This window comes from Mustelus asterias, chromosome 9, assembly GCF_964213995.1.
Source record: "Mustelus asterias chromosome 9, sMusAst1.hap1.1, whole genome shotgun sequence".
Classification (NCBI taxonomy): domain Eukaryota; kingdom Metazoa; phylum Chordata; class Chondrichthyes; order Carcharhiniformes; family Triakidae; genus Mustelus; species Mustelus asterias.
The window spans coordinates 107,037,821-107,064,522 of record NC_135809.1 but is presented as its reverse complement, the minus strand read 5'-3'; the positions used below and the strand labels follow the sequence as shown (position 1 = coordinate 107,064,522).

Below are 26,702 nucleotides of genomic sequence, written 5' to 3'. Positions count from 1 at the left end.
GCAGTATTCTCCGACAGCATTGGGAACCTCATGGTGGGGTGGGGGCAGAGGTGGGGAACACAAGGTCGCGAACCCCAACTTTCCTGGCTCTGCAATAACCCATTTAACAGCAGTCAACACAGACTCAGAGAGGTAAGACCCTGTCTGACTGACCACTTTATGCAAGTGATGACCTCGGAGGACTGCGGTAAGTCCCCTCATGTGGTACACCTCACTCCCACCCTCGACTTCCAAAAGGTTTCCTGATGAAATTCCACATGAAAATGCTATTAATCAAATTCAAAACCATGCTAATTCTGAATAAACCCTGAGAATTGAAAAGGCAGGAGGCAAAAATTTGATTTTTTTTGAGAGAATGGGGTTGGTACTCACAGAATCATAGAATGCTACAGTACAGAAGCACAATCCCACCTAGGCCCTATCCTCATAACCCCATGCATTTACCCTAACTAGTCCCCCTGACACTCAGGGGCAATTTAGCACGGCCAATCCACCTAACCCTCACCATCTTTGGACTGCATGAGTTATTTCTAGCTTTTGTATTCAGGCCACTCTTGTCTATAATTTATATAAATGTACTGGACTCCGTTTTTAAGCAAATTCGACACGTAGAATTGTTTTAGGAGAATCCCACCCATTGTTACGGATTGAAGATTGGCTAGCTAGTAGGCAACAAAGAGTTAGTATGAATGGGTCTTTTTCTGGTTGGCAGGATGTAATGAGTGGTGTGCCATAGGGATCAGCTCTGGAACCTCAATTTACATAAATGACTTGGATGAAGGGACTGAAGGTATGGTTGCTAAATTTGCTGACGGCACAAGGATAGGTAGGAAAGTAAGTTGTGAAGAGGACAGAAGGAGGCTACAAAGGGACAGATAGGTTAAGTGAGTGGACATGGATGTGGCAAATGTGAGCAAATGTGAAATTATCCATTTTGACAGAAAGAATAAAAAGCATATTATCTAAATGGTGAGAGATTGCAGAGCTCGGATTTTCAGAGGGATCTGGGTGTCCTAGTGTATGAATCACAAAAGGCTAGTATTCAGGTGCAACAAGTAATTACGAAAGCTAATAGAATGTTATCAATTATTACGAAAGGAATTGATTACTGAAGTAGGGAGGTTATGACCCAGTTGTACAGGGCATTGGTGAGATCACACATCTAAGAGTGTGCAGTACTGGTCTCCTTATATAAGGAAATGTGTTTGAAGCAGTGCAGAGAAGATTGCTGGACTGATATCAGGAATGGGCGAGTTGTCTTATGAGGAAAGGTTGAGCAGGCTAGGCAGGAAGTTAGAAGAGTAAGAGGCAACTTGTTTGAAACGCATAAAATCCTGAAGAACCTTGACTCTTGTGGGAAAATTTAGAACGAGGACCCGAATCTTCCCAAAAATGCACAGTGTTGGCTCAGGCGAGGAAAACCAGTGTGAAGCTGGCAGCTGTACAGTCAGCTTTTCTCACCGTATTAAACAGCAGTCTGTGCAATTTCAAAGGAGCAGCGAGATTCATACAATCAGCTGGAGGGGCGGGGCCAAAGAAAGCTGGCAATGCTGGGAATCCCAAGATCGGGGTGCCAATCTCCAATTTAGATAGAAAGCCTCCCCCAACCCCATGTATAAGGACAACCCCACCTCCCCCCACATGCAGAATGGCAACTCCCTCATGGGGATAAGGGAAACCTCCAGAATGGAGCTCCCAAGACGGTCCTAGGCAGACCCCCCTGGCAGAGGGCAGTGCCAGAGTGTCAGAGGCAAAGATCGGGCATATCTTTTACCACCCGAGGGGCCATACTGTGTGCTGCTGGTGTGGTCATCTCGACTGGATTTTGTTTTTGAAAACCAGTAATGATTAGCACTGACATGACGTCATGCCGGCTGGGTGGGAAGTTACAATGAGGGCGGAAGTAGTGGTGTAAAGCCCACTGCTGTGATGTTAATTCCTGCAAGTCAGGCTCACGAGCTTCCTGGGCATGAACCTGATTAAGTCACCAACAGGGGGTGGGGAAGATCTCATTCTGAGACCTCGCTGGTGCAAATCTCATTTTTGGTCTCTCGTGAGATTTAGTGGCCAATGCAGGATTTGTGCCCTTAATCAATGGGGCCGCTGGTTGCAGCCTAGGGGCCACCTAAGGAGGCGATGGCCTAGTGGTATTATCACTAGACTATTAATCTAGAAATGCAGCTAATGCTCTGGGGACCCGGGTTCAAATCCCACCACGGCAGATGGTGGAATTTGAATTCAATAAAAAAAAATGCCAGCTCTTGTATCCCAGGCTATTTACCCTCAATGAAATGGTATCCAGCAAAGCCCACACTAGATGTGAGCGCATGCAATACAACCTAAAAGGATAGGTGCTAATGAGCCACATCTTGTGGCACTCGGGTTTTGAGCAAATGGCAGAAATGCACTCACATTTCCTATGACATTTTATTCATTCGTGGGATATGGGCACCGCTGGCTGACATTTATTGCCCATCTCTAGTTGCCTTTGTTCAGAGGACAGTCAATCACGTTGCTGAGAAAAAAATATTTTCTCTCCGAGGGTCATGAGTCTCTGGAACTTCTTCAAAAGTCAGTGAAAGCAGAGTCTTTGAGTAAATTTAAGGCAGAGCTAGATAGATTCCCTATAAGCAAGGGGGTGAAAGGTTATTGGGGGTAGACAGGAACGTGGAGCTGAAGTTACAATCGGATCAGCCAGGAGTAGGCTATTCCTCCTCCTAATCAGTGTGTATGTATGTTCTTCTCCTCCTCACTCTATGAGCAGCTTGTTCCTCCTCTGTCTTGCCTGTCCATGTCATGCTACAGGCCAAAAGGGGTGGCACCTACAGTGCTCATAACTGGACGCAAGTGGTCTGAGGAGAATTCTTGAAGTCAGCATCATGACCTTCACCATGTGCAACAACACTCCCTGTCACCTATCTTGAAGGGCAATAGAACATTGACAACACTCCTACAAACGCAGTAATAGGCAGTAGAAACCAATTAGCAACTAACCTGAAAATGGTTGGTGAACCTTTCAAGTTGTACTGATGGGTGGGTCGTTCTTCTGCTGAATGCATGTTCAACTGTGCGAGGTCATGGGAGAGAGTTAGGTGAAGCACTGAGATCCAAAATGGCAATGCTACAGTCAAATCAGAATTACACCCTGGTTGATGTCATAATCTGCCTATTCTGTACACTTTCATCCATGCTCTTGCACCCCAGGCTATTAGCTCCAATTAAATGGCATCCAGCAAAGCCCACACTAGATGTGAGTGCATGCAGTACAACCCAAAAGAATAAATCCTAATGAGCCATATTTTGTGGCACTAGGGTTTTGAGCAAATGGCAGAAATGCACTCACATTTCCTGTGACATTTTATTTATTCGTGGGACATGGGCATCGCTGGCTGGCCAGCACTTATTGCTCATCCCTAGTTGTCCTTGTTCAGAGGGCAGTTGAGAGTCAACCACATTGCTGTGGCTTTGGAGTCACATGTAAGCCAGACCTGATAAGGACGGCAGATTTCCTTATCTAAAGGACATCAGTGAACCAGATGTGTTTTTCCGACAATTGACAATGGTTTCATGGTCATCAGTAGATTCTCAATTCCAGATTTTTAAAATTGAATTCAAATTCCACCATCTGCTGTGGCGGGATTCAAACCTCGGTCCCCAGAACATTAGCTGCATTTCTGGATTAATAGTCTAGTCTTAATACCACTGGGCCAAAGAGGCTAAGATGTCCCAAACCCTCTATTTCCAATCAACAGTATCTGACGTTCTAAGTTTATCTAACAGCAAAACGTCAGCACATTGGTATTTGATCAATCATCAGGCGCAACTTTTGAAAACACTGCTTGGGGCCAATCGCACTCTAGCTCTCACCAAGGCCTCAACAGATAATTATGAAGATAGATGTATGCTTTGAACTTTCAATAGTTGAGAGTTGGTGTTCAGTACAGGAAAGTACCTCATATGTTTAGGATCTGCCTCAAAATGCCCAAATATCTTGTTTAAAAATAGTCATGACAATTTGATCTCATTCAAAAGCTTCAAAGGTAAAATTAAAAATTGCATGTTATTAAATAATTCTTAGTTTCTGCAAATTATTTAGAAATTGCAAATGTTTCAGAAAAGTGAAATCTTGCACAAAATTGGATGTTATGTCAGGAATGCTGGTTTTCCACTATTACATAGAAAGTATATCCCCAAGCTTTACAAGTCACAAAAACTCTTTGCTCCTGTTACAGACAGGAACATAACTGTTACAGACTAATCTCTATTCTTCTTCTTTGCAGCTATGAGATGGAGTTAATTGGTTGGAAAAGTTACAAATAAGTGATTTGTGTCTGCAAAACCATGTGCAGTTAATCTTCAAGTTGTTGCTAAAGGCTGTTGAAAGGTTTGTTAACCTACAAAAATATGCTCAAGATCACACCTGCTCCCTCTGGATGAAGGGATTGAGCATATGGTTGTTAAATTTGCTAATGAGACAAAGATAGGTAGCAAAGTAAGTTTTGAAGAGGACTTATGGAACGGGATTTTCTGGCCGCACTCACCCCAAAACTGGAAAATCCCACCTGTGGTCAACGGACCTTTGCCTGGTCCGCCTCCCCACCCACTACAATTCCAGTGGTGGGCAGGATGGGAAAATTCCCCCCAAGGAGTCTGCAATGGGATATAGAAAGGGTCTGTGTGTGGAGAAGCAATTGGCAGATGGATTGTAATATGGGAAAAAGTGAACCTCTCCATTTTGGAATAGAATAGAAAAGCAACATATTATTTAAAAGGAGGGAGATCATAGCAATGAGGGTCAGAGGGATCTGGGTGTCCGAGTACATGAACGACAAAAGGTTAGAATGCAGATACAGCAACTGATTAGGAAGGCAGATGGAATGTTTTTAATGCAAGGGAAATGAAATATAAAAGTAGCCACCAGTTGATGAGGCAACATCTGGAAAACTGTGTATAGATTTGGTTTCTTCAGAGAAAGGATGTAATGCATTACAAGGAGTCCAAAGAAGGCTTACTCAACAGCTACCTGGGAAGGGGGCTATCTTATGAGTATAGGCTGGGCCTGTATCCATTGGAATTTGGAAGAATGAGTGGTGATCTTATTTAAACATAAAATCCTGAGGCAACTTGATAGAATGAGTGCTGTATGAATGTTTCCTTTTGTGGGTAGACTAGAACTAGGGGGAACTATTTAGGATGGAGACTGGGAGAATTTGTTTTCTCTCAGAGGGTAGTGAGCCTTTGGAACTCCCCAGAGAGCAACAGAAGCAGGATCATTTAATATTATTAAAGGAGAGGTAGATAGACTCTTGACTGACAAGGGAGTCAAATGTCATTAGGGGTAGACGGGAATGTGGATTTGGGGCCATGATCAAATCAACCTTGATTTTATTGAATGGCAGAGCAGGTTTAAGGGGCCAAATAGCTGACTCTTGCTATTGTTACTGCAGCAGCATAATTGCTTCTAATTCCTCGAATGTTGGTTTTAACCTGAACTAATTCTGTTCTGCTGTTTTCCCCTGGGATTTTGCAGAGTGGGGCTTGATTGGAGTAATTGACAGGTATGGTCACGTGATGCAGTACACAGAATACTCGAGCTTAGATGCTGCTTTTGAGTTGAGAGAGAGAGAGCAATGTCTCTCTTTTCCCCAATCTGAAGTTGGAGACTGGAATCTGCCAGATTTGTCTCTTTCTTGGAGATTCTGCTGTATGACAGTGGATCTTTCTCTGAGAATTGTCGTTTTGGAAGCTGCAAAGAGAGACATAGCCCTTTCTGTCCTTGAAGTCTAGAGACTGGGAGCTGCCAGAGTCTAGGTTTACTTCTCTGAAGTTTTGCTGTTTTGAGGATAAATCCTTCTGTCAAAACTGCTGTCTGGATCTCTGTCCAGAAGTCAAAAGGCTGGAAATCTAGCATCACATAAGCATCTTTGGTTTCTGTGCTAAGTGGTTCTACAGAAGGGGGATACTGTGAATTGGAACAATAGAGATAGCTAGCTGTGAAGAATTTTAATTTGTCATGTTTAAGTATTTTCATTAGTAAAAGTTATACTTATTCTTTTTGTCATATTCTAACTGTGTTCTGAAGTAAAGTTCGTTTTGATAAAAGCTTCCTCGTAGATGACTTGAATCATACCTGGAGTGGAACACCTTATCCTCACCCTAATGCAAAAATCAAATGCAAAAATTGGGGTCTAGGTTAACTGCATAATATCCCTCGGAGTTTCTGGTCTGGCCCCTAACACCTACTTGACAGACAATAGTAAATCAACTTCTGCTGTTAAGAAAGGGACAATTACAGGTCGACGTGATTGTGGAAGGAAGTTGTATCGATAAGGAAAGAGGAAAGACGAGGTAAAGTTTCACGAACTGTTGGTTTGATGAATTTGTTTTGATTATCAGAGTACAATCATAAGTTTTTGTCAAAAATTGAAGTCGGGGTTTGGGGCCAGGGGTGATGTGATCCTTCTCCATTTCTCTTCTTTTCACTGACCCAAGTTTCCGTCTTTTCTTAACCTTTTTTTTTTAGCCGAGGTCAGAATGGAACACATACAGAGAATCATGGAATCATTGAGTCCCTACTTTGCAGAAGGAGGCCATTCGGCCCATTGAGCCTGCATCGACAGCAGTCCACCCAGGCCCTATCATTGTAACCCCACGTATTTACCTGTTAATCCCCTTGAGACTAAGGGGCAATTTAGCATGACCAATTAGCCTAACCTGCATATCTTTGGATTATGGGAGGAAACCAGAGCACCTGGAGAAAACCCACGCAGACATGGGGGGAATGTGCAGACTCCACACAGACAGTCACCCAAAGCCAGAATTGAACCTGGGTTCCTGGTGCTGTGAGGTAGCAGTGCTAACCACTGTGCCACTGTGCTGCCCTTCCATGTAAGAAATGGATCTAAATACTTGCATGTGAACGCAAGAATGTTAACAGTTTAAGAACAGCAAGGAGCTGTTAGCGCCAACTAGCCCATCACCTTTTGAATGACAATTTTAAAACTTTTGCTGTTAATGTAAAAAGAGGTGATACTGGATGTGCTGCCTGATTTCCCTTTCCACTGAAACCAACTGCCCCTTAAACCCCAGTTTTCTTTGTGCCAATTAAACCTAAGTCTTGCTGTGGGTAAAGCAAAATTGCTGTGCTGTTTGGTTTATCTGTTGTATCATGTGTCAATAAAGTCAACCACATGCAGAAATTATCTGTGCCAACTGATGTGAGTAGGAGAATTAGATAGGGTTCTAAGCAATTAGGACAGTTAGTTTAGGTTCCCATTATTCACCCCGCATTTCTTTACTTTTGGCTACAAATTGTATCGAGTGATAATATGAACATCACTTGCCTGCAATGACTTCATCCTTCACTGAGGGAGAATTTAGCATGGCCAATGCACCGAACCAGCACGTCTTTCAGACTTAGTAGGAAACCGGAGCACCCAGTGGAAACCCACAGAGACATGGGGAGAATTTGCAGACTCGGCACAGACAGTGACCCAAGCTGGGGATCGAACCCAGGTCCCTGGCGCTGTGAGGCAGCAGTGCAAACCACTGTGCCGTGCCGCCCACAACTCTTTATCACCATGTGTGTGGAAAAACTTCTGACATCAGTTCACTGGAAAAGTTAAGCTGTGTATTTTCGTGATTCAACAAAAAAAAACTTTAAAATGATTTGAATATTAATCTTGCATATACCTTCATTCCGCACAAATTGATTTGATTGAATTCCACAACAATGTCAGCGATTAAACTAAAACTCAGCACCTTGTAGCCCTGTGCAATGCCTGCCATAGCAAACATTATGAATTCCCCATTGCCAAATTTTCAGCTAATTACTAAAAGAAGAAAGTTCTGTGTTTTATCATGAAAAACAATAAAAAGTCTTAAATGAAAGAGGCTGCGGACTTTTATAGGCCCTTGAGGAACTTTATGGAAACAAAAGTTTATTTACACCCAAGAGTGCCTCCAGCGCCCATGAGTTCATTGTGATTTCTGCACATTTGCTGACAGACAAAGGCAACCTTCCATAGCACTCTCGTGGAGAAGGAGTGCCCAGCTGCGGAGGTCCAAACACAATGGAGCCATTGTATGCTCTGGCAGAATTGAGAAGCGCCTCTCCGAGACTACATTGCATCAAGGCTTAGTTTTCTATATTTACAGCTGTTTCTCCGCGTGTAATAAATCTTCACTTGGCAATTAAAGAAGGGGCTAATCCCTGGATTCCCAGTGTTCATATCAAGACCCACACCTCTCGCAAGGGGATGATGATGGCAAAAAAAACCAAGGTTATTGTTCTGGATAGTTTTATATTATATGCACACTGCATTTGAGACTCAAATTAATTGAAATATTCTCAAAGCTTGTGCCCTAAACATAACCGAGAATCAGACTAATCACCAGATAGATCAAGCACTTCATTAGAGGGTGGGTTAGGATGTACAGCAATGCAGCCCATCCTAGCTTATCCTCTAGGAAACACCCAATACTCCTGCATTGAAATATCTGACTAGATCTTACATAATTCCATTATTGTTGTTCCATCACCCTGCCAAGCAGTCTATTTAAAGTTTATTTATTAGTGTCACAAGTAGGCTTACATTAACGCTGCAATGAAGTTACTGTCAAAATCCCCTAGTCGCCACACTCCGGCCCCTATTTGGGTAGACTGAGGGAGAATTTAGCATGGCCAATGCACCTAACCAGCACGTCTTTCAGACTGTAGGAGGAAACTGGAGCACCCAGAGGAAACCCACGGAGACACGGGGAGAATGTGCAGACACGGCACAGACAGTGACCCAAGCTGGGGATCGAACCCGGGTCCCTGGCGCTGTGAGGCAGCAGTGCTAACTACTGTGCCACCGTGCCGCCCACAATTCTTTATCACCGTGTGTGGAAAAACTTCTGACATCAGTCCTAAATCTATCATTCACAAGCAAGAATCGGGTTCTTAGTGCCCAGGTGCAGTTCAGTGCTGTTGCTTACCCAGAAGTTTGACTTGACATCATTCGAGCAATCACCTCATAAATCTTTTTGCAGGGGAATTCTCACTAACAAGCAAACCTGTTTCTTCACTACCTTCACTGTGAGCCTTGTTGCTTAAATATCGTTTCCGGATCTCAAGATGCCAGATTTGTCCAATGTGGCTTTGACAAGGCAATTCATAGGGTGAATATATCACATTGCGTTGGGAAAACCATTTCTTCACAAACTGGATTTTCCTTTTAAATTTTGGAAGGACATTGCATGATTTGGACACTTGGATTTTATTTTGTATGAAAAGGTCATAAGTTCACCTTTGAACTAGGAGCAAAAATGCCTTTTCAAAGAAACCCCCTGATTAGCCTGGTACTAGAGGCAGAAGAGCTGTTTGTTTGTCTGGATCTGCAAACACTTCAATTGATAGGGGAAAAAAGGTAACGGTTTGTGACTTACTGGAATTCACATGACAGAAACACACTTTAAGATTGAACTTGTTGGTTTTGAACTTGTCTGTTTAGGGAATGAGCTGAAAAGGAAGGCTTCCCTAACTGATGCTCTCTCCCTGCCTTGCCTGAAATTCCACGTGTGGCTATTACCCTATAGCTGGAGAATCTCATCTGAGTGTAACCTATCTGCATTTAAAAACCTGCAAAACTGACACAAAGAATTGATCCAGATCAATATCCTTCTCCACACCGAAGCTCTGTTAGTGAGAACCTCCAGACATCTTCTGGTCTTCACACGAAGAAGCTCCAGATTAACAGCATCGAACCCTGAAAACTTTATCTTTCTCCTTCCTAATGCCCATCTACGCAGAGACTACTTGTGTATTGTTTGCTTAATTGTGTGTGTGTGTGTGTGTGTGTGTGTGTCTGTCTATCTGTCTGTGTGCGTGTGTGTGCTGGGGAAGTTTAAAGAAGAGATGGATAGTTATACTCGCAAGTTACAATTGCATGTTAACCAGTTTAAGTTTTAGTTCGTGTCACAAGTCGGCTTACATTAACACTGCAATTAAGTTATTGTGAAAATCCCCTAGTCGCCACACTCTGGCACCTGTTCGAGTACACCGAGGGAGAATTTAGCATGGCCAATGCACCCAGCCAGCACGTCATTCACATTGTGGGAGGAAACCAGAGCACCGGAGGAAACCCATGCAGACATGAGGAGAACGTGCAAACTCTGCACAGATAGTGACCCAAGCCGAGAATCGAACATGGGTCCCTGGCACTGTGAGGCAGCAGTGCTAACCACTGTGCCACCATGCCACCCAGTTATTACAACTTGTTGAGAAGAATGCTTGCTTCATAATAAATCAATTGTTCTAAGTTTATTGAAAAAAGCCTGGTTAAAGTCTCTTTTATTTTGAGTACTTGTAGTGAAGGTAAACAATTAGCTATTTAGGTGAGTAAATTAAACTTTTAAATTAATAGCATGACCTGTGCAGTAGTGGGACTAGATAATCTGTGCACTCCTCCGATCCTGGCCATAACAATTGGTTATTATCCCCCTCAAGAATGGCAGAATACAGATCTGTCTTAGGAATTTTCCATAGAACCCGTAGAGTACGGAAGGAGACCATTCATCCCATGAGTCAACACCGACTTTCTGAAAGACCATCTCACCCAGACCCAACCTCTGCTCTATCCCTGTACCCCATGCACTTACAATGGTTAATTCACCTAACCTACCATCCTTGAACTGTGGGAGGAAACCGAAGCAGCCAGAGGAAACCCACGCTGACACAGGGACAACATGCAAACTCCACACAGTGACCCAAGCCAGGAATCGAACCCGGGTCCCTGGCGCTGAGAGGCAGCAGTGCTATCCACGGTGACACCTTGTGTCCATTACTTGTTCCTCAACTTGTTGCTCGAACTCCTCAGGAAATCAAGGGGGTTCAAAGGTAGGAAAATATGAAATAAAGTGTTCTCTAGATTTGTTAAGAGGGGTTACATTAATTCTTAACCCATATATTATTGCATTGTATGCTAAAAGACATTGCACCGTTGAAGAAGTAACTATTCAGACTTTCAGTCCCTAACACTGTTTGAATGTGAGATTGATATCTCCAATGCCTACTGAAATATAAATACTTCACAGGCAATATAGGACCACAAACCTGAATCAGGTCATTATACGTGGTTCTGCTATTTGCATGGAGGAAATAAAAGACACAGATTTCTTTGTGACTACTTGTGGGTAAGCTGAATAGGAGGCACTCCAAAATACTGAGGTGAGCATGAGTGTTTCAGATTCAGAATCTATTAATAATACTTTCTGGATGATCAACTGACTTAGTAACATGCAGCAATTGATCTATTCATGATATTAAGACTAAACTGAAGAATAAAGAACAAATATAATTACAGCACAGGAACAGGCCCTCCAAGCCTGCACCGACCATGCTGCCCGTGTGAACTAAAACCCCCTACCCTTCCGAGGACCATATCCCTCTATTCCCATCCTATTCATGTATTTGCCCAGATGTCCCTTAAAAGTCACTATTGTATCTGCTTCCCCTACCTCCCCCGGCAGTGAATTCCAGGCACCCACCATCCTCTGTGTAAAAAAAAACTTGGCCTCGTGCATCTCCTTTAAACCTTGCCCCTCGCACCTTAAACCTATCCCCCCCCAGTAAGTGAGTCTTCCACCCTGGGAAAAAGCTTCTGACTATCCACTCTGTCCATGCCCCTCAAACTCTTTAAAATCATCAGAAGACCATTTTGCTTTTAAGAACATTTTCGGATCCATTCGCAAGTTGCTCCGGCACTCTTGGAATCGTCCTTTCAGTCTTTGCGGAATACTCTATATTTTTATTTATTGTGCTTTACTTCATAAACTGCAAGGTCTGGTCCAGTTCTAATTTGCTGAAGTCCAAATTTGACATGATTTGTATTCGTAAGCAATTCTATTTAACTGATGTAACTCCCTTCACACAGTACTTGATTAAGTTCTATCAGCAGATGTATAACATCATATGTAGTTTGAGGGAAGGTTTGGCATGCTCCACATGTCCATGGTCAGTTGGCTGAAAAGAAACTTCAAAATATGATCTCACAATCATCAACTGTTACTTACCAGCAATTCTCCAAAGTACTATATTGGGTCTTAGTGGAATCTTAGCTCAAATGTAGTCCGCGGTGATTTATAGTCTGGTCTTATTTTAGGAGCATACAGAGAATGTTGGATTAACCCTTTCCGTGCTCAGATGGAAAGCAATTAAACCCCATGACCTTTGCTTGGACTACAAGCAAATTCCAAAACCTGTTCCATTATATCAACAAAGAATTCAGATGCACAATTTATTTTCATCCTCCCTCCTACAATGTCCTCCCACCCAACGCGCCCCCAGTGTACACATATTTTCTTGGATCATTCAGGAAACCAAAGTAAACTGTCAGAATTCAGCTGCATCCTGCTGAAGACCAACAGGATTGGCTTGAACTCAGTTTTCTAGGATATACCATAGAGTTTGTAGTCAAATCTGGGTAGTCCACTCTGTCTGTTTGGAGGAGAAAGGGCGGTGCGTCTTAATTTCTTTAGTCCAGTCCACAATTTTAGGTGCATTCATTTAATGGGTGGCACGGTAGCACAGTGGTTAGCCCTGCTGTTTTCCAGCGCCAGGGACCCATGTTCGATTCCTAGCTTGGGTCACTGTCTGTGCGGAGTCTGCACATTCTCCCCGTGTCTGCGTGGGTTTCCTCTGGGTGCGCAGGTTTCCTCCCACAGTCCGAAAGATGTGCTGCTTAGGTGCATTGGCCATGCTAAATTCTCCCTCAATGTACCCGAACTGGTGCTGTAGTGTGGCGGCAAGGAGATTTTCACCGTAACTTCATTGCAGTGTTAATGTAAGCCGACTTGTGACATTAATTAAATAAACTTAATTCTTTACTTCTTTGTGAAGATTCATTTTATCTTGCAACCTGCTCTTGATTTCTTGAATTTCAGATTCAAGAAACCTTTATTTTGGCAACTGCAAATCCAGATCCAAAGTTCAAAGGGATGCGATTGTACACGAGTAGTTTACAGCATTAAAGTCTTTGTCAAAAGAGAAGTGATGAATCTGGGGCAGCATGAGAGTTCAAGGAAATGTGGTAAATGTGACAAAGGGAGAGCTGAAATTGAATATTAATATGGGAGGCAGGGTTGTATTTGAGACATTCTGAGGAAATGAATGTGACTGCGGGTTAAATGACTTAACAGTGTTTGTTGAAAAAAGAATGTTGAACTGAAAACACACTCCTACTCCCATTTCCAGTCTGCTGACGTGATGACCCACTGATGTGTGAAGGAGGCAAGTAAATGGAACAAAACGACTCAATTACCATATACTGCAGGAGCTATTACAAATGGATTTAGCAATACTGTAATTCAATATTGTAATGTGACATAACATGATTAATACTGCAAGTTATGTTTTTTAACCTCTTGGGAATTAGTTCGAAACCCAATCCCATGAAAGGGTGCTTGTTAATGTCATAAGTCCGCTTAAAACAAAACCTTTTTGTAAAGTGCAAAGCTACCCTGAAGTCAACACCCCATTTGTCAGTCTTCGCCGTAACAACACTAGAAAAGAATTCATTGTTAAATAAATGTCATTTAGTACAAACTGGGTATCATCAGAACAATGTGAAAAGCCAAGTGATGCCACATAGAAGGATGAGAGGGGATCTGATCAAGGTATATAAAATTTCAAAAGGGATTGATAAAGTAAATGTCGACCAAATGTTTTCTCTTATGGGGCAATCTCGAACAAGAGGTCACAGGTACAGGTTAAGAGGCGGTACATTTAAAACTGAGATGAGGAGGAACGACCTCTTTTTTTAAATACTTTTCCAATTCAATCAAATCAAATCCAATTCAGAGTCTCAACAAGTTGAGACATTTCCGATCCAGGCTGACAAGACAGGGCGAGCGACCAAACCACCCTGTCCTGGGCCCGATCTACATGAGCCAAGCTGATTGGAGAAGGGGGAGGTTCCTCCTCCAAGACTTGAGCTCATTTGCATCTTAGCCAAAAGGCCGAGATGCCGCTTTTAAAAATTGCTTCATATGAAACATATGAAGCTTCAATGTAACCCAATGACCTCAATCAAGTGCAGCATCCAATCCATACTACACTTGATCTTAGCCAAAAGGCCGAGAAGCGACCTCTTGCATAGGGTGGGGAATCTGTGAACTTGCTGCCCCACAGCGCAGTGGAGTCTGAATCATTGAATATATCTATCTCCTTCTCCTGAACCCCAAATACTTAAATTCTAATGGATATGCATCCAACAACTGGTAGTACTTTCACGAAGGAGACAGATACAATTTTAATTTTAAAAAGTGATAAGGAGATATGGGGAACAGGTGGGGAGGTGGATTTGAGACCCGGAAGTGTTCAGCCATGATCCGAATGAATATCGGAGTGGGCTCGAAAGGCTGAATTTGCCTACTTCTGCTCCTAATTCCTATGTTCCACATAGCTGTCCAGAGAGTTCTTCCAGTGTCCTGCATAACATCCCTGAAACCAATATCACAAAAGTAAATTCATGTTCATTACTGCTTGCAGGTTGTTGTGCAGATGCCTGTTCCCTACATTCACAATAGTTACTGCATTTAAATTACTGATGGAAATGATTTGTCAAAATTATTATTTCTCTTTTAAAATTGTTTGACAACCGGAAACAAAGATGAGAAATATCTAAATTCGAAAGATTAATCCAATTGCTTCTTACTAATTGGGACTTCAATTAATTTTAATTAAGATTAGGCAGGTAGGGTTAGAGAAGAGGGCTGGTTTGTTTGGAGCATTACACCAGAATGGCTAGATTCTATGCTATACATTCTGTGCAATTCTATGTAATGTCTGAGATGGATATTCCCACAGCTGAGGTGGGGCAGGGGAATGGAGACGTTGGTCTTGCTGTATTTTCAAGGCAAGCCTCTCATCTTCAACAGAATAGGCTCTTTGTGCCTGTAACATGTGCACAGAATGTCAGACCATGACTGCTAGTGGTAGCTGAAAATCGACTGGTCTTTAAAGGAGGGAAATTATGTTTGGACCTGCAAATCAAACCTGTGTTGAAAGGAGAAAGGTGGAGAAACTGTTCCCCTTTATTAGGAATGAGTGGAACTTTCAACTTTGGGGAGGCAGGCATAACGTGGGTTGTCATACAACACATGGGGCGGCACAGTGGCACAGTGATTAGCACTGCTGCTTCACAGCTCTAGGGACCCGGGTTCAATTCCAGCCTCGGGTCACTGTCCGTGTGGAATTTGCACGTTCTCCCCGTATCTGCGTGGGTTTCCTCCGGGTGCTCCAGTTTCCTCCCACAGTCCAAAGATGTCTGGGTTAGGTTGATTGGCCATGCTAAATTGACCTTAGTGTCAGGGGGATTGGCAGGGTAAATTTGTAAGGTTACAGGAATAGGACCTTGGTGGGATTGTGGTCGGTGCAGACTCGATGGGCTGAATGGCCTCCTTCTGCACTGTAGGGACTCTATTCATCCAATTAACTACAGCTCAGTTGATACTTCTGTCATAAATTAAATGCTATGACCAAGGCTATAGGAGTCTGATTATAGGAGTTGCAGCAAAGGAGGGTGCATCTTTTTGAAGAAGGCTACCCTCTGCTAAGACAGGATTGCAAGTTGAGTGGATGGAGAGGGTAAACATTCTTTGGTACCTGGTGAAAGGTACCCTCGTTGGATATGTGCTTGCTTTTCTTCCACGAAAGGCTTGGCCTGAATAGAGATGCTTCTTGCTTCTCCCCTGCAACCTTAGGGAACAGCATTCCCAGAACATGCACTTGCCTTCACAGCATTCTTGTGTACGAGGGTAAATACAGAAGATATAACTGCAGTGGGGAATAGTAATAATTTGGCTATAGCAGTTCAAAGTTCTGATAACATTTAGAGATACCAGGCCAGTCATTTTTCCTGGGAAAAAAGCAGTCTGAGTACAGAGATGTTCTGAGACTTCGTACTATCTGTTGATATGGCAAGTCAGATTCACACTATCAGGAAAGGGCTACGGTAGCAGGGAAGCCTCACAACACTTACTGAATAAATAATGGGAAACATTTTCCTCTATTTATTGTGCCAGATACTATTGAGATCTTGGGCACCCGGTTACACATGGTGCTTTACACAGTGTAGCATATTATTCTTAAAGAGTCACTTTGGAGGTAATTTTGCTGGGTCAAGTAAGAACAATTACTTGACAATAATTGCTCTCCAAGCGTCCCGCACATCAAAGAAATTAATCGCATATGTATGCACGCAAGTTCATGTACTGTATAAATATGAATGCTTTCTTTCGTCTTTTGTACATATTTAACAATGTAGTACATCTTCAGGATATCCCAAAGCACTTCACCACTAATGAACTACTTCTGAAATGTAGCCTAATATGATTTAAAAGGAGTGGATTATCAAAATTTTCAAGGAATATGAATGCTAATTTCCTTCTCTTGCATCTTTATACAGACAAAGTTTTAAGTATTCATGCCACACACAATCGCATAAATGTTTGTTATAAAGGACACTTTTTTGTACCACAGTATGATCCTGTTTAATACTTTGCTATGTAATGGCTCTACTTTGTTTGTTTTCCGTTTGCAGTGTTATATATTACTGCCAATACACCCTGAGCACTGTTGGTTTGCGGCAATGCAACACACAAATATTCATATAAAGGCAAAATATTGCGGATGCTGGGATCTGAAACAAAAACAGAAAATGCTGGAAAAACTCCGCAGGTTTGACAGCATCTGTGGAGAGAGAACAGAGCCAAGGTTTCGAGTCAGGATGACCCTTCATCAAAGCCTTTAATATCCTGACTCGAAATGTTGGATCTATCCTCTCTCCGCAGATGCTGTCAGACTGTGGTGAACCATCGTTGGTTCACCACTGGGGTTGTTATTGTGTTACTGTTGGGCTAGGGTGTTGTTGTTATGGGGGTTGTACTATGTTGTTGGGATAGGGTGTTTACCTGTCCTAAGTGTTATCATGGCACACTCCAGTGGGGTCCCGCCTCCGGTGGCAGGGTATAAGACCCCCTGCTCCGGCAGGACCCCTTCAGTCTGAACGGGTGAATTTGTGTTAGTAGTTTCATTGTTAATGTATTAAAGCCTTCAGAACTAAAGCCTTGTTTCCGGGTGCTCATTGAGGTGCATCAATTTAATACATTAACTGAGAATATGGAGCAGATCCTAAAACCGGATCGTCTGACACTGGACCCACGTGCGGTCGGTGCAGCTAACACGTTCGAACATTGGTGGAAGTGCTTCGAGGACTACCTGGCAGCCTCGGTAGCTATCACTACAGACAGTGATAGACTCCAGGTCCTCCACGCAAGGGTAAGCGACACGATTTACCTAGCCATTCGTGCAGCTTCCACTTACCAGGGTGCCGTCGAGCTCCTAAAGAATAGGTACATTACGCCACCCAACGAGATTCATGCTCGTTATCTCCTCGCTACACGACGTCGGCAGTCGGGCGAGACCATAGAAGACTACGCCAATGAACTCCTGCAGCTTGCCAGGGGTTGTGACTGTAAGGATGTCTCCGCCGAGCAGTACATGCAAGACCTCGCCCGAGACGCGTTCGTAGCAGGGGTAGGGTCCTCGTACATCAGACTTAAATTATTAGAAAAGGGGAAACTCAACTTGACCCAGGCAATGGGGATGGCCGTGAGGTTGGAGGCGGCGTCGAAGAGCTTGGCGCTGTACCCCGAGGACCACGTGCAGTCAACGTGGTTGGAGCAAGCTCTGCTCCCTCCTCGCCCCGCGAACCCGCGCTCCCAGATCGATTCGACGACGGCGGCAGCTTCAGGTGGCCAGCGATGCTATTTTTGCGGTGGGGCCAAGCATCCACGGCAGCAGTGTCCGGCAAGAACGGCAATCTGCAGCCAGTGCGGTAAAAAAGGCCACTACAGCAAAGTCTGCAGGTCCAAACCTAAAAACGGCAGTGCAGCTTGTAACCCTCCAGAACGGAGACCATCTCCTTCGGCGCTGCAGTACTCACGAGGTCCGACCACGTGCGATCTCAGGACGGCGCCATCGTGGCAGACAGAGGAGGAGGAAGACCACCAGGAGTCGCTGCGCTTGGAGCCCTCGGCCACATGCGATTCATGGGGGCGGCCATCATGGTCCACGACGACTAGGAGCGACCAGCAGGGGTCCTCAGCATCCACATCGGCAGCATGCAGCAGCGACCAGCAGGGGTCCTCAGCATCCACATCGGCAGCATGCAGTGACGCCCAGGGGCCAACGGTGGCGTCGATCTCTCTGGATCAGACCAGGCATTTCAGACTGGAACATTCTATGATGGAGGTAAAGGTTAGTGGCAGAACTGTGAATTGTCTGTTTGACAGTGGGAGCACCGAAAGTTTCATACACCCTGAAACTGCTAAAAGGTGTGGACTCCGGGTTCTCCCTGCCAAACAGACAATTTCCATGGCATCACAGTCCCGGTCTGTACCGATCCAAGGACGATGTATGGTAACTCTTGAGGTACAGGGCACAGTTTACGAGCAATACAGGCTCCTTGTGCTACCTCACCTTTGCGCGCCAATTCTCCTCGGACTAAACTTTATGGTCCACATGAAGAGTGTGATCCTACAGTACGGTGGGCCACTCCCTTCACTGGCAGTAGGGAACCAGCCGCAGCCTCCAAATTGCCCAAAGCGCCCCGCGTGCAATCTATCCACCCTGAAGATCACGACACCATCCCTTTTTAAAAATCTGGTACCTGGCTGCAAGCCCATCGCTACTAAAAGTAGGCGTTACAGCGCTGAGGACCGGATCTTTATTAGATCTGAGGTTCAGCGGCTCCTCAAGGAAGGGATCATACAGGCCAGTGCTAGTCCGTGGAGAGCGCAGGTCGTGGTAGTCAAAAGCGGGAACAAACCTCGGATGGTCATCGACTATAGTCAGACCATTAATAGATACACGCAGCTGGATGCGTATCCTCTCCCGCGCATTTCTGATATGGTCAATCAGATTGCGCAGTACCGAGTGTTTTCTACCATAGACCTTAAGTCCGCCTACCATCAACTCCCCATCCGCCCAGAGGACCGACAATATACGGCTTTTGAGGCGGATGGTCGTCTATACCAATTCCTCAGGGTTCCATTTGGTGTCACCAATGGGGTCTCGGTCTTCCAGCGTGCTATGGACCGAATGGTGGACCAGAACGGGTTGCGGGCTACCTTCCCGTACCTGGATAACGTCACCATCTGCGGCCATGACCAGCAGGACCACGACACGAATCTCCAACACTTTCTACGCACTGCATCTCGCCTGAATCTGACCTATAACAGGGAGAAGTGCGTATTCCGTACGCGTAGGTTAGCCATCCTCGGATACGTGGTGGAAAACGGGGTCATTGGCCCTGATCCAGACCGTATGCGCCCACTCACTGAACTTCCCTTGCCCGCTAGCACGAAAGCACTGAGGAGATGCCTCGGGTTCTTTTCGTATTATGCACAGTGGGTCCCCAACTACGCGGACAAAGCTCGTCCGCTCATTAAGTCCACGACCTTCCCACTTACGCCGGAGGCCCAATTGGCCTTCAAGGTTTTGAAAAGCGACATCTCGAAAGCCACGATGCACGCGGTGGATGAATCCATCCCTTTCCAGGTGGAGAGTGATGCATCGGACTTCGCCCTAGCCGCCACACTAAACCAGGCAGGCAGGCCCGTTGCGTTTTTTTCCTGCACCCTTCAAGGCCCAGAGATTCGGCACTCAGCGGTGGAAAAGGAGGCTCAGGCCATTGTGGAGGCAGTCAGACACTGGCGCCATTACCTGGCAGGTAAGCGGTTCACCCTGATCACGGATCAACGATCCGTGGCGTTTATGTTCAGTAACACGCAGAGGGGCAAGATCAAGAACGATAAGATCTTGCGGTGGAGAATTGAGCTCTCCACCTATAATTACGATATTATGTATCGTCCAGGGAAGCTCAATGAGCCCTCGGATGCCCTCTCGCGCGGAACATGCGCCATCATGCAGGAGGACCGCTTGAAGGCTCTCCACAATGATCTGTGTCATCCTGGAGTCACCAGACTCTACCACTTTATAAAAGCCCGCAACCTACCCTACTCGGTGGAGGAGGTCAGGTCAGTTACTAGAAGTTGTTGGATTTGCGCAGAATGCAAACCACACTTTTATCGACCAGACCGGGCACATTTGGTCAAGGCCACTCGCCCTTTTGAGAGGCTGAGTGTAGATTTTAAGGGCCCCCTTCCCTCAACGGATCGGAATGTCTATTTTCTTAACATAATAGACAAATTTTCCCGGTTTCCGTTTGTTTTCCCCTGTGCGGACACGTCGACTGCCACCGTCATCAAGGCATTCAGTGAGCTTTTTACCCTGTTCGGGTACCCCTGCTATATTCATAGCGACAGGGGCTCGTCGTTCATGAGCAACGACTTGAGGCAATTCCTGCTCTCATTCGGGATTGCCTCTAGTAGAACCACGAGCTACAACCCTAGGGGTAACGGACAGGTGGAAAGGGAGAATGCTACAGTCTGGAAGGCTGTCCTACTGGCACTGAAATCCAAGGGCCTTCCAGTCTCCCGGTGGCAGGAGGTCCTTCCAACTGCGCTCCATTCTATCCGCTCCCTCCTGTGTACGGCAACCAATGCTACTCCCCACGAGAGGATGTTCTCATTCCCTCGGAAGTCGTCCTCGGGGACCTCATTGCCAGCCTGGTTGACGTACCCAGGACCCGTCCTTCTGCGGCGCCATGTGAGGGCTCGCAAGTCCGACCCCTTGGTCGAACCGGTCCAACTCCTCCACGCCAACCCTCAGTATGCCTATGTGGCATATCCTGACGGGCGAGAGGACACTGTCTCCATTAGAGACCTGGCGCCCGCAGGGGACGTAGCAACTCCTGTCGCTCCTATTCCCCCAGTCACAGATCCACTACTCCTCATTACTTCCCCAGACGTGGCGCGGTCAGCACCGGGACCAGTGCATAACACTTTTACTCCCATGTACAGCTTGCCTGAGACTCGGAGATCGGCGCCACCATCATCACCACCACCACCACCACCAAACGTTCCAGGATCCCCTACACCATCGCCTCATCAGGGCCGGCCGGCCCGGGAGTCTTTGAGGGGACAGCCAGATGTTGCTTTGAGAGAGCCACCGCAAGCACCTGCTCCGGTTTCGCAACCGGTGTTGAGAAGATCGCAGCGTCGGTGTGGTCCTCCAGACCGTCTGGACTTGTGAATCCTGTTATTTTTTTTGTCATTGTCTGTTTTCATCCACCCCGCCACCTTTGGTTCCTAAAGGAGGGGTGAATGTGGTGAACCATCGTTGGTTCACCACTGGGGTTGTTATTGTGTTACTGTTGGGCTAGGGTGTTGTTGTTATGGGGGTTGTACTATGTTGTTGGGATAGGGTGTTTACCTGTCCTAAGTGTTATCATGGCACACTCCAGTGGGGTCCCGCCTCCGGTGGCAGGGTATAAGACCCCCTGCTCCGGCAGGACCCCTTCAGTCTGAACGGGTGAATTTGTGTTAGTAGTTTCATTGTTAATGTATTAAAGCCTTCAGAACTAAAGCCTTGTTTCCGGGTGCTCATTGAGGTGCATCACAGACCTACTGAGTTTTTCCAGCATTTTCTGTTTTTGACACTGGCCTTCATCCCTACATTTCCCCCAGTTCCAGCAATGTTCCGAAATGTTAAAACAACTGGAAGGACAATGTAGGTTCTTGACATTCACTTGAAAATCATTCTCACATTGCCCCGATTTACAACATCGAAATCGTGCTAAACACTTGTCACTCACCAAAGTAAACTTGTTCACTTGTACATAGAGCTTCAGCACTTCCAGATCAGTGACAACTGGTTCACAGCCGTTATATTCTTTATATGCCCGCAGGTAGGATGTGAGCCACTCTAACTGCATTTCCTTCGGCGGGTACATGCTGAAATCCAATTCACTCACCCCTAAACAGAAGCAAAATCTTTATTCTTACAGTCATTGAAATGATTGTACATGGAGTAATCTTGAATCTCAGGAGTGAAATTTACAGCTGAGCCAAGCATATCATCAGTGCAATTTGTTCCAAGATCCTGTTTGAGAGCTCAGCGCAATGCTCCCTTTCAGACAGCATGTGCACAGCCATGTAGTAATATGGGATGTGTTATGCATTGAAATAAATAGGCTGCACACAACTTCATCAGTTCATCAAGAGAAGTTGTAACTCTGTGTGCAGGTTGCATTTTAGAAGCCACAACTGTAAGTTGTGACTTGTAAAACACAGCCTGTACATAGAGAGAGAAATATGCCTAGAGGAGCTAACAGCCCACAAAGTACAAAATGTGTCAATTTTCACCTTTCATTTCTCTTAAAGGTGCTTTATAAAGCTACTGGTGCTCTTTTGTACTGCAGACCAATCATTGTGACATCTAATATATGCACACATGTGCAATTGAAAAGTCATTTTTCTCTCACAGACACATTGGCTGGTATTTTGAGCCTCGCTCGGGTGAGGCTCATAAAATCCCGCCCGAGGCCAACAGAGAATTCTGTTCTGGGGCGGGCGTTGCGGTAAAATCCCGGACACTTTGTTAATTGTTTCAAAGTAAAACAGCAACAAATTGAAGCTGAACAAGAAGGGGAACGTGTGAATCAAAAGTAACTAAAAACAAACAACTAAGGATTTACGAAACAATCAATGCTGAATGACCAGTCATAAGGGCTAAGCATAAATAAAAATAAAATAAAAAAATTGAATCACGTAAAATGCTTGGTGAGGAACAATTCCATCGGCCAGTTTTCTCCTGACCAGCAGAAATTTCAAACATCCCAAATGAAGTTTCAAGCAAGATTTTTTTTAAAAATCAAAATAATGTGATTTCTACATACATACTGAATTGTCTTTGCATTTTTTTTACTTCAAGGCATCAGGCTCTTCCATTGAATATTTTCATGCAGGATAAAGTTAATGGTTGTTCCCCATATCTACACATGCTGAAAATGTGCAGATTGCAGAATTTCCCAACATACAATCTGTGCATCCTGAGCATATGCACTTTTCATGCATCAGTAGATTCCTAAGTTGAAGCAGAGGGATGCATCTCCTCTTCCTGTGAGAATTTGTTTTGTCCAAAAAGATTTCAGAACAAACTGGAGTATGAATTGCCTGAGAATTATTTTGTCGGCATGTCACATTTGAAATAATAACAACTCCACCTTTTTTTTAAAAAGAAAAGAAATGATGAACTGATCAGTTTTAGCTTTTAGAATCTTAACCAACGATTATGATTAAAGGCTTCGAGTTGTAGTTTCCTTGGCTGCCACTTGGAAAGCTGATCTCTACTGTGAATTTTTCCGTTTTTCTCCGTGGAAAAGCTGACTAGGGGTTAAGCTGCCTTCCCCAAGAAACCTAATCTTACCTGGCAGATAAATTGTTGAATTAATGGGCTCCTCCTAAATGGCTAATATCTGTGACAAAGACTGCAAACCCCTCTCATCTTCATTTTGCGTCAAAAGTCAGTTAGAAAAAAAAATCTTTTCTGAGAGAAAACTTAATTATTTTCTTGTACAAAAACTGGGAAGTTTTAAATTGTGAATTATTAAGCATAATTATGAGGTGAATTTTGCTTGTTAACGGAAATCTGTCATTATTGAAGACTTGAAATGCACATTAGATGGATGATTCAAGATGAGAACTGACAACAGGAAAGTGTTTGAAGGGATTGGTGGACAAAAGAGGCATTAGATGGGAGAGAAAAGAAAGCTGGTGGCATAGGAAGCTAATGGTCTGAAAAAGGCCATAGCCATTTTAGTGCAACTTCCCTTCAAGCCTACTATGCACTAAACCCCAATACTAAATGAGTCTTTGGCAACCCTCAAATAAAGCTGAGGTTTGCCCCTGCCAATGCTTCCAGATCTTCTGGATGCCACAATCTTCTTCATTGGATCCGTCTTCCCTAATTTTTGCATCCCACAATCCCCTCCCCCCAAGTGCTCATAAATCCCTGAACTGCACTTTGAGGGATTGTAGACCTCAGAGCCTTGACAAATTCTACCAGATCCCAGGACATCCCACCTCATTGTTCCCAGATCATAGAATGCAAAATGCCATGTATCTGTCTCAATGTTCCCAGAACGTTTCCAGGCAATGATTTGAGACCCCCGTGTCACCCTCTCAATTCTCCCTGTCCCAAAGGCTCCTCACAATATTGTTATTGATCATCCCACTTTGCAATGCCCCTCACGTTCTCAGGCTGACCTAATGTTGATAAATCATTGTACCTGGCAGGGGTGAAACCATGATCAGACAGGGGAAGAGGTAGAGGACGAGGCTAGCCCACTGCACTTGGGGTGTGCTGATGCCTGCGATGGTGGTTTGCCTGAGCTAGGGTAGAATAACGGATAAGGGTAGCCAATGAGGTTAAACTGAGGCTCTACCTGATGCAATATTTCAAAGTCATTTCGGCCTTTTGGCTAAAATGAAGTGCCAGATCAAACTTAGGAGGGGGTGCAATGTCTCACCTTGTCAGCTCGTCCCTGTGTCTGCGTGGGTTTCCTCCGGGTGCTCCGGTTTCCCCCCCCAGTCCAAAGATGTGCAGGATAGGTGAATTGGCCATGCTAAATTTTCCCTCAGTGTACCCGAACAGGCGCCGGAATGTGGCAACTAGGGGATTTTCACAGTAACTTCATTGCAGTGTGAATGCAAGCCTACTGGTGACAATAATAAATAAACTTTAACTTTAAACTTTTATTTGATCGAGTCTAAGATGGGACACAATCCTGTCTTGTCAGCTTGGATCTGGTTTGTCCCTCATGTGGGGACCATGATTGTACTTAGTTTGAATTGGTTTTTTTGTTTGGAAATAAAGTACAGAAAGATACCAATAAAAGTTAAATTACTTATGAACCTTTTTATTATTGTGAGCGATACCGGGGACGACATCATCTGGGCACAATTAGGTTCAACATTCATTCCTCATTGTTTAAATAAAGAGAAATAACTTTAATTCATTTTGTATTTGGATAGGTTGCTGGAGCTTAAGGATGTCCTGCAGAAACACGCTTATTTCACCGAGATAATCATTTATCTTTGTAAAAATGCAACCAGTACGGGACTACAGAAGTTTGGCAGTCTGTCCTTTTGGAATCAGTAATCCTGAGGTGGGAACTACCTTGATGTCAAGATAGCAGTGCTGAGAATTTCTTGTATCATTTTCTCTTGACTTTCAAAATATTTCATGTTTTCTTTTCCACATTCATATCTGAGCTTTGAATCATGACGATTATGTATGAATGTGGATTGCAATGCAATATCAATGACAGGTGGAGCCATGTTCCTTGCAAATTCAGCACTTTCTTGTAACGTCAATGGTTTTATCTTCCATCATTCGTTTAATTTCATTCTTCCAAAAATAGAAAGAACAAACGTGACAGAATGTTTTTTGTGTTTTGTGACTATTCTGAATGCTTGATGCCAGTACAGAGCATTTCAGAACTTTTAAAGTCCCTATTTCAGGTTTACATTTTTCAAAGGGGGAATCTCATTGACACTGACAGCACAATGAAAGGCCTGGATAGAGTGGACGTGGGGAAGATGTTTCCATTAGTAGGAGAGACTAGGATCCATGGGCACAGCCTCAGAGCAAAGAGATGACCCTTTAGAACTGATGTGAGGAGGAATTGCTTCAGTCAGAGGGGATGGTGAATCAATGGAATTCACTGCCACAGAAGGCTGTGGAGGCCAGGTCATTGAGTGCATTTAAGACAGAGATAGATAGGTTCTTGACTGGTAAATGGGGTCAAAGATTACGGGGAAAAAGAGGGAGAATGGGGTTGAGAAACTTATCAGCTGTGATTGAATGGCGGAACAGACTCGATGGACCGAATGGCCTAACTCTGATTCTACATCTAATGGTCTTATGGGCTTATAGCCTAAACAGTGAGGTAGAATTCTTAAACTAAGTATCCTCAGGGCGGGATCCTCTGGCCTCCCCGCTGCTTGTTTCTCGGCAGCGGGAGGTGGAGCGCCGCTTGCTGGGAGAGGGCTCTTCTGCTGCCGCCGCTGTCAATGGGATTTTCCACTGATTCCACTCCACCCTGCCAGGAAACCTGTGGCTGGGGTGCACCATCACCAGGACAGGAAGATCCCACTGACATGAACGGCCTGAGAATTCCGGCCTTAATATTTATTTTGTTGTGAGGAGGGAACATAAATCTAACTCCTGGGCAGTCAGTGTGTATTTAGAAACACTTTTATACCCAAATTTCCATCACACAGTCATTGTTAGTCATGCTGTCAACCATCCAGTTTCTAAACTCTGGAATTCCCTCCCTAAACCTCTATGTCACTCACTTCCTTTAAGACACTCACTAAGAATTTGACCAACCTTTAGTCACCTGCCATTATGTCGTTATTTGTGATTCAGTGCTAGATCCTGTTTAATAACATTCCTATGAAGTGTCTTGGGACATTTTGCTATACTAATGGCATTGTAAAGGCACGTTGTTGGAATATATATCAGGTGGTCAGCAGCAAAGAGAAGGCACAACGTTCCAGCAATCTCAATTACTTTTTCACAAAGTCATCCTGATTCTGGCGCTAAGTCTCCAAGAATTCAGAAACAGTGATGTCATCAAGCAGGCGAAACAGCCAATCACATTGAAGAGCTCTCATAGACAATAAACCGGGAAGTAAAATTCAGTTATTATCATTCATCTTTTCAAATATTTACAGAGTGCTGAATAAAA

General features: G+C 44.4%; 1 protein-coding gene across 1 annotated transcript in view; it reads right to left on the bottom strand.

Moving 5' to 3' along the window:
- LOC144498895 (ethanolamine kinase 1) overlaps positions 1-26,702 on the bottom strand; it is a 422,701-nt gene that overhangs the window by 123,565 nt on the left and 272,434 nt on the right. The window contains exon 6 of the mRNA XM_078220756.1: positions 21,762-21,922. Within this exon, the coding sequence (XP_078076882.1) occupies positions 21,762-21,922 (161 nt within the window). The remainder of the gene's footprint in view (positions 1-21,761; positions 21,923-26,702) is intronic.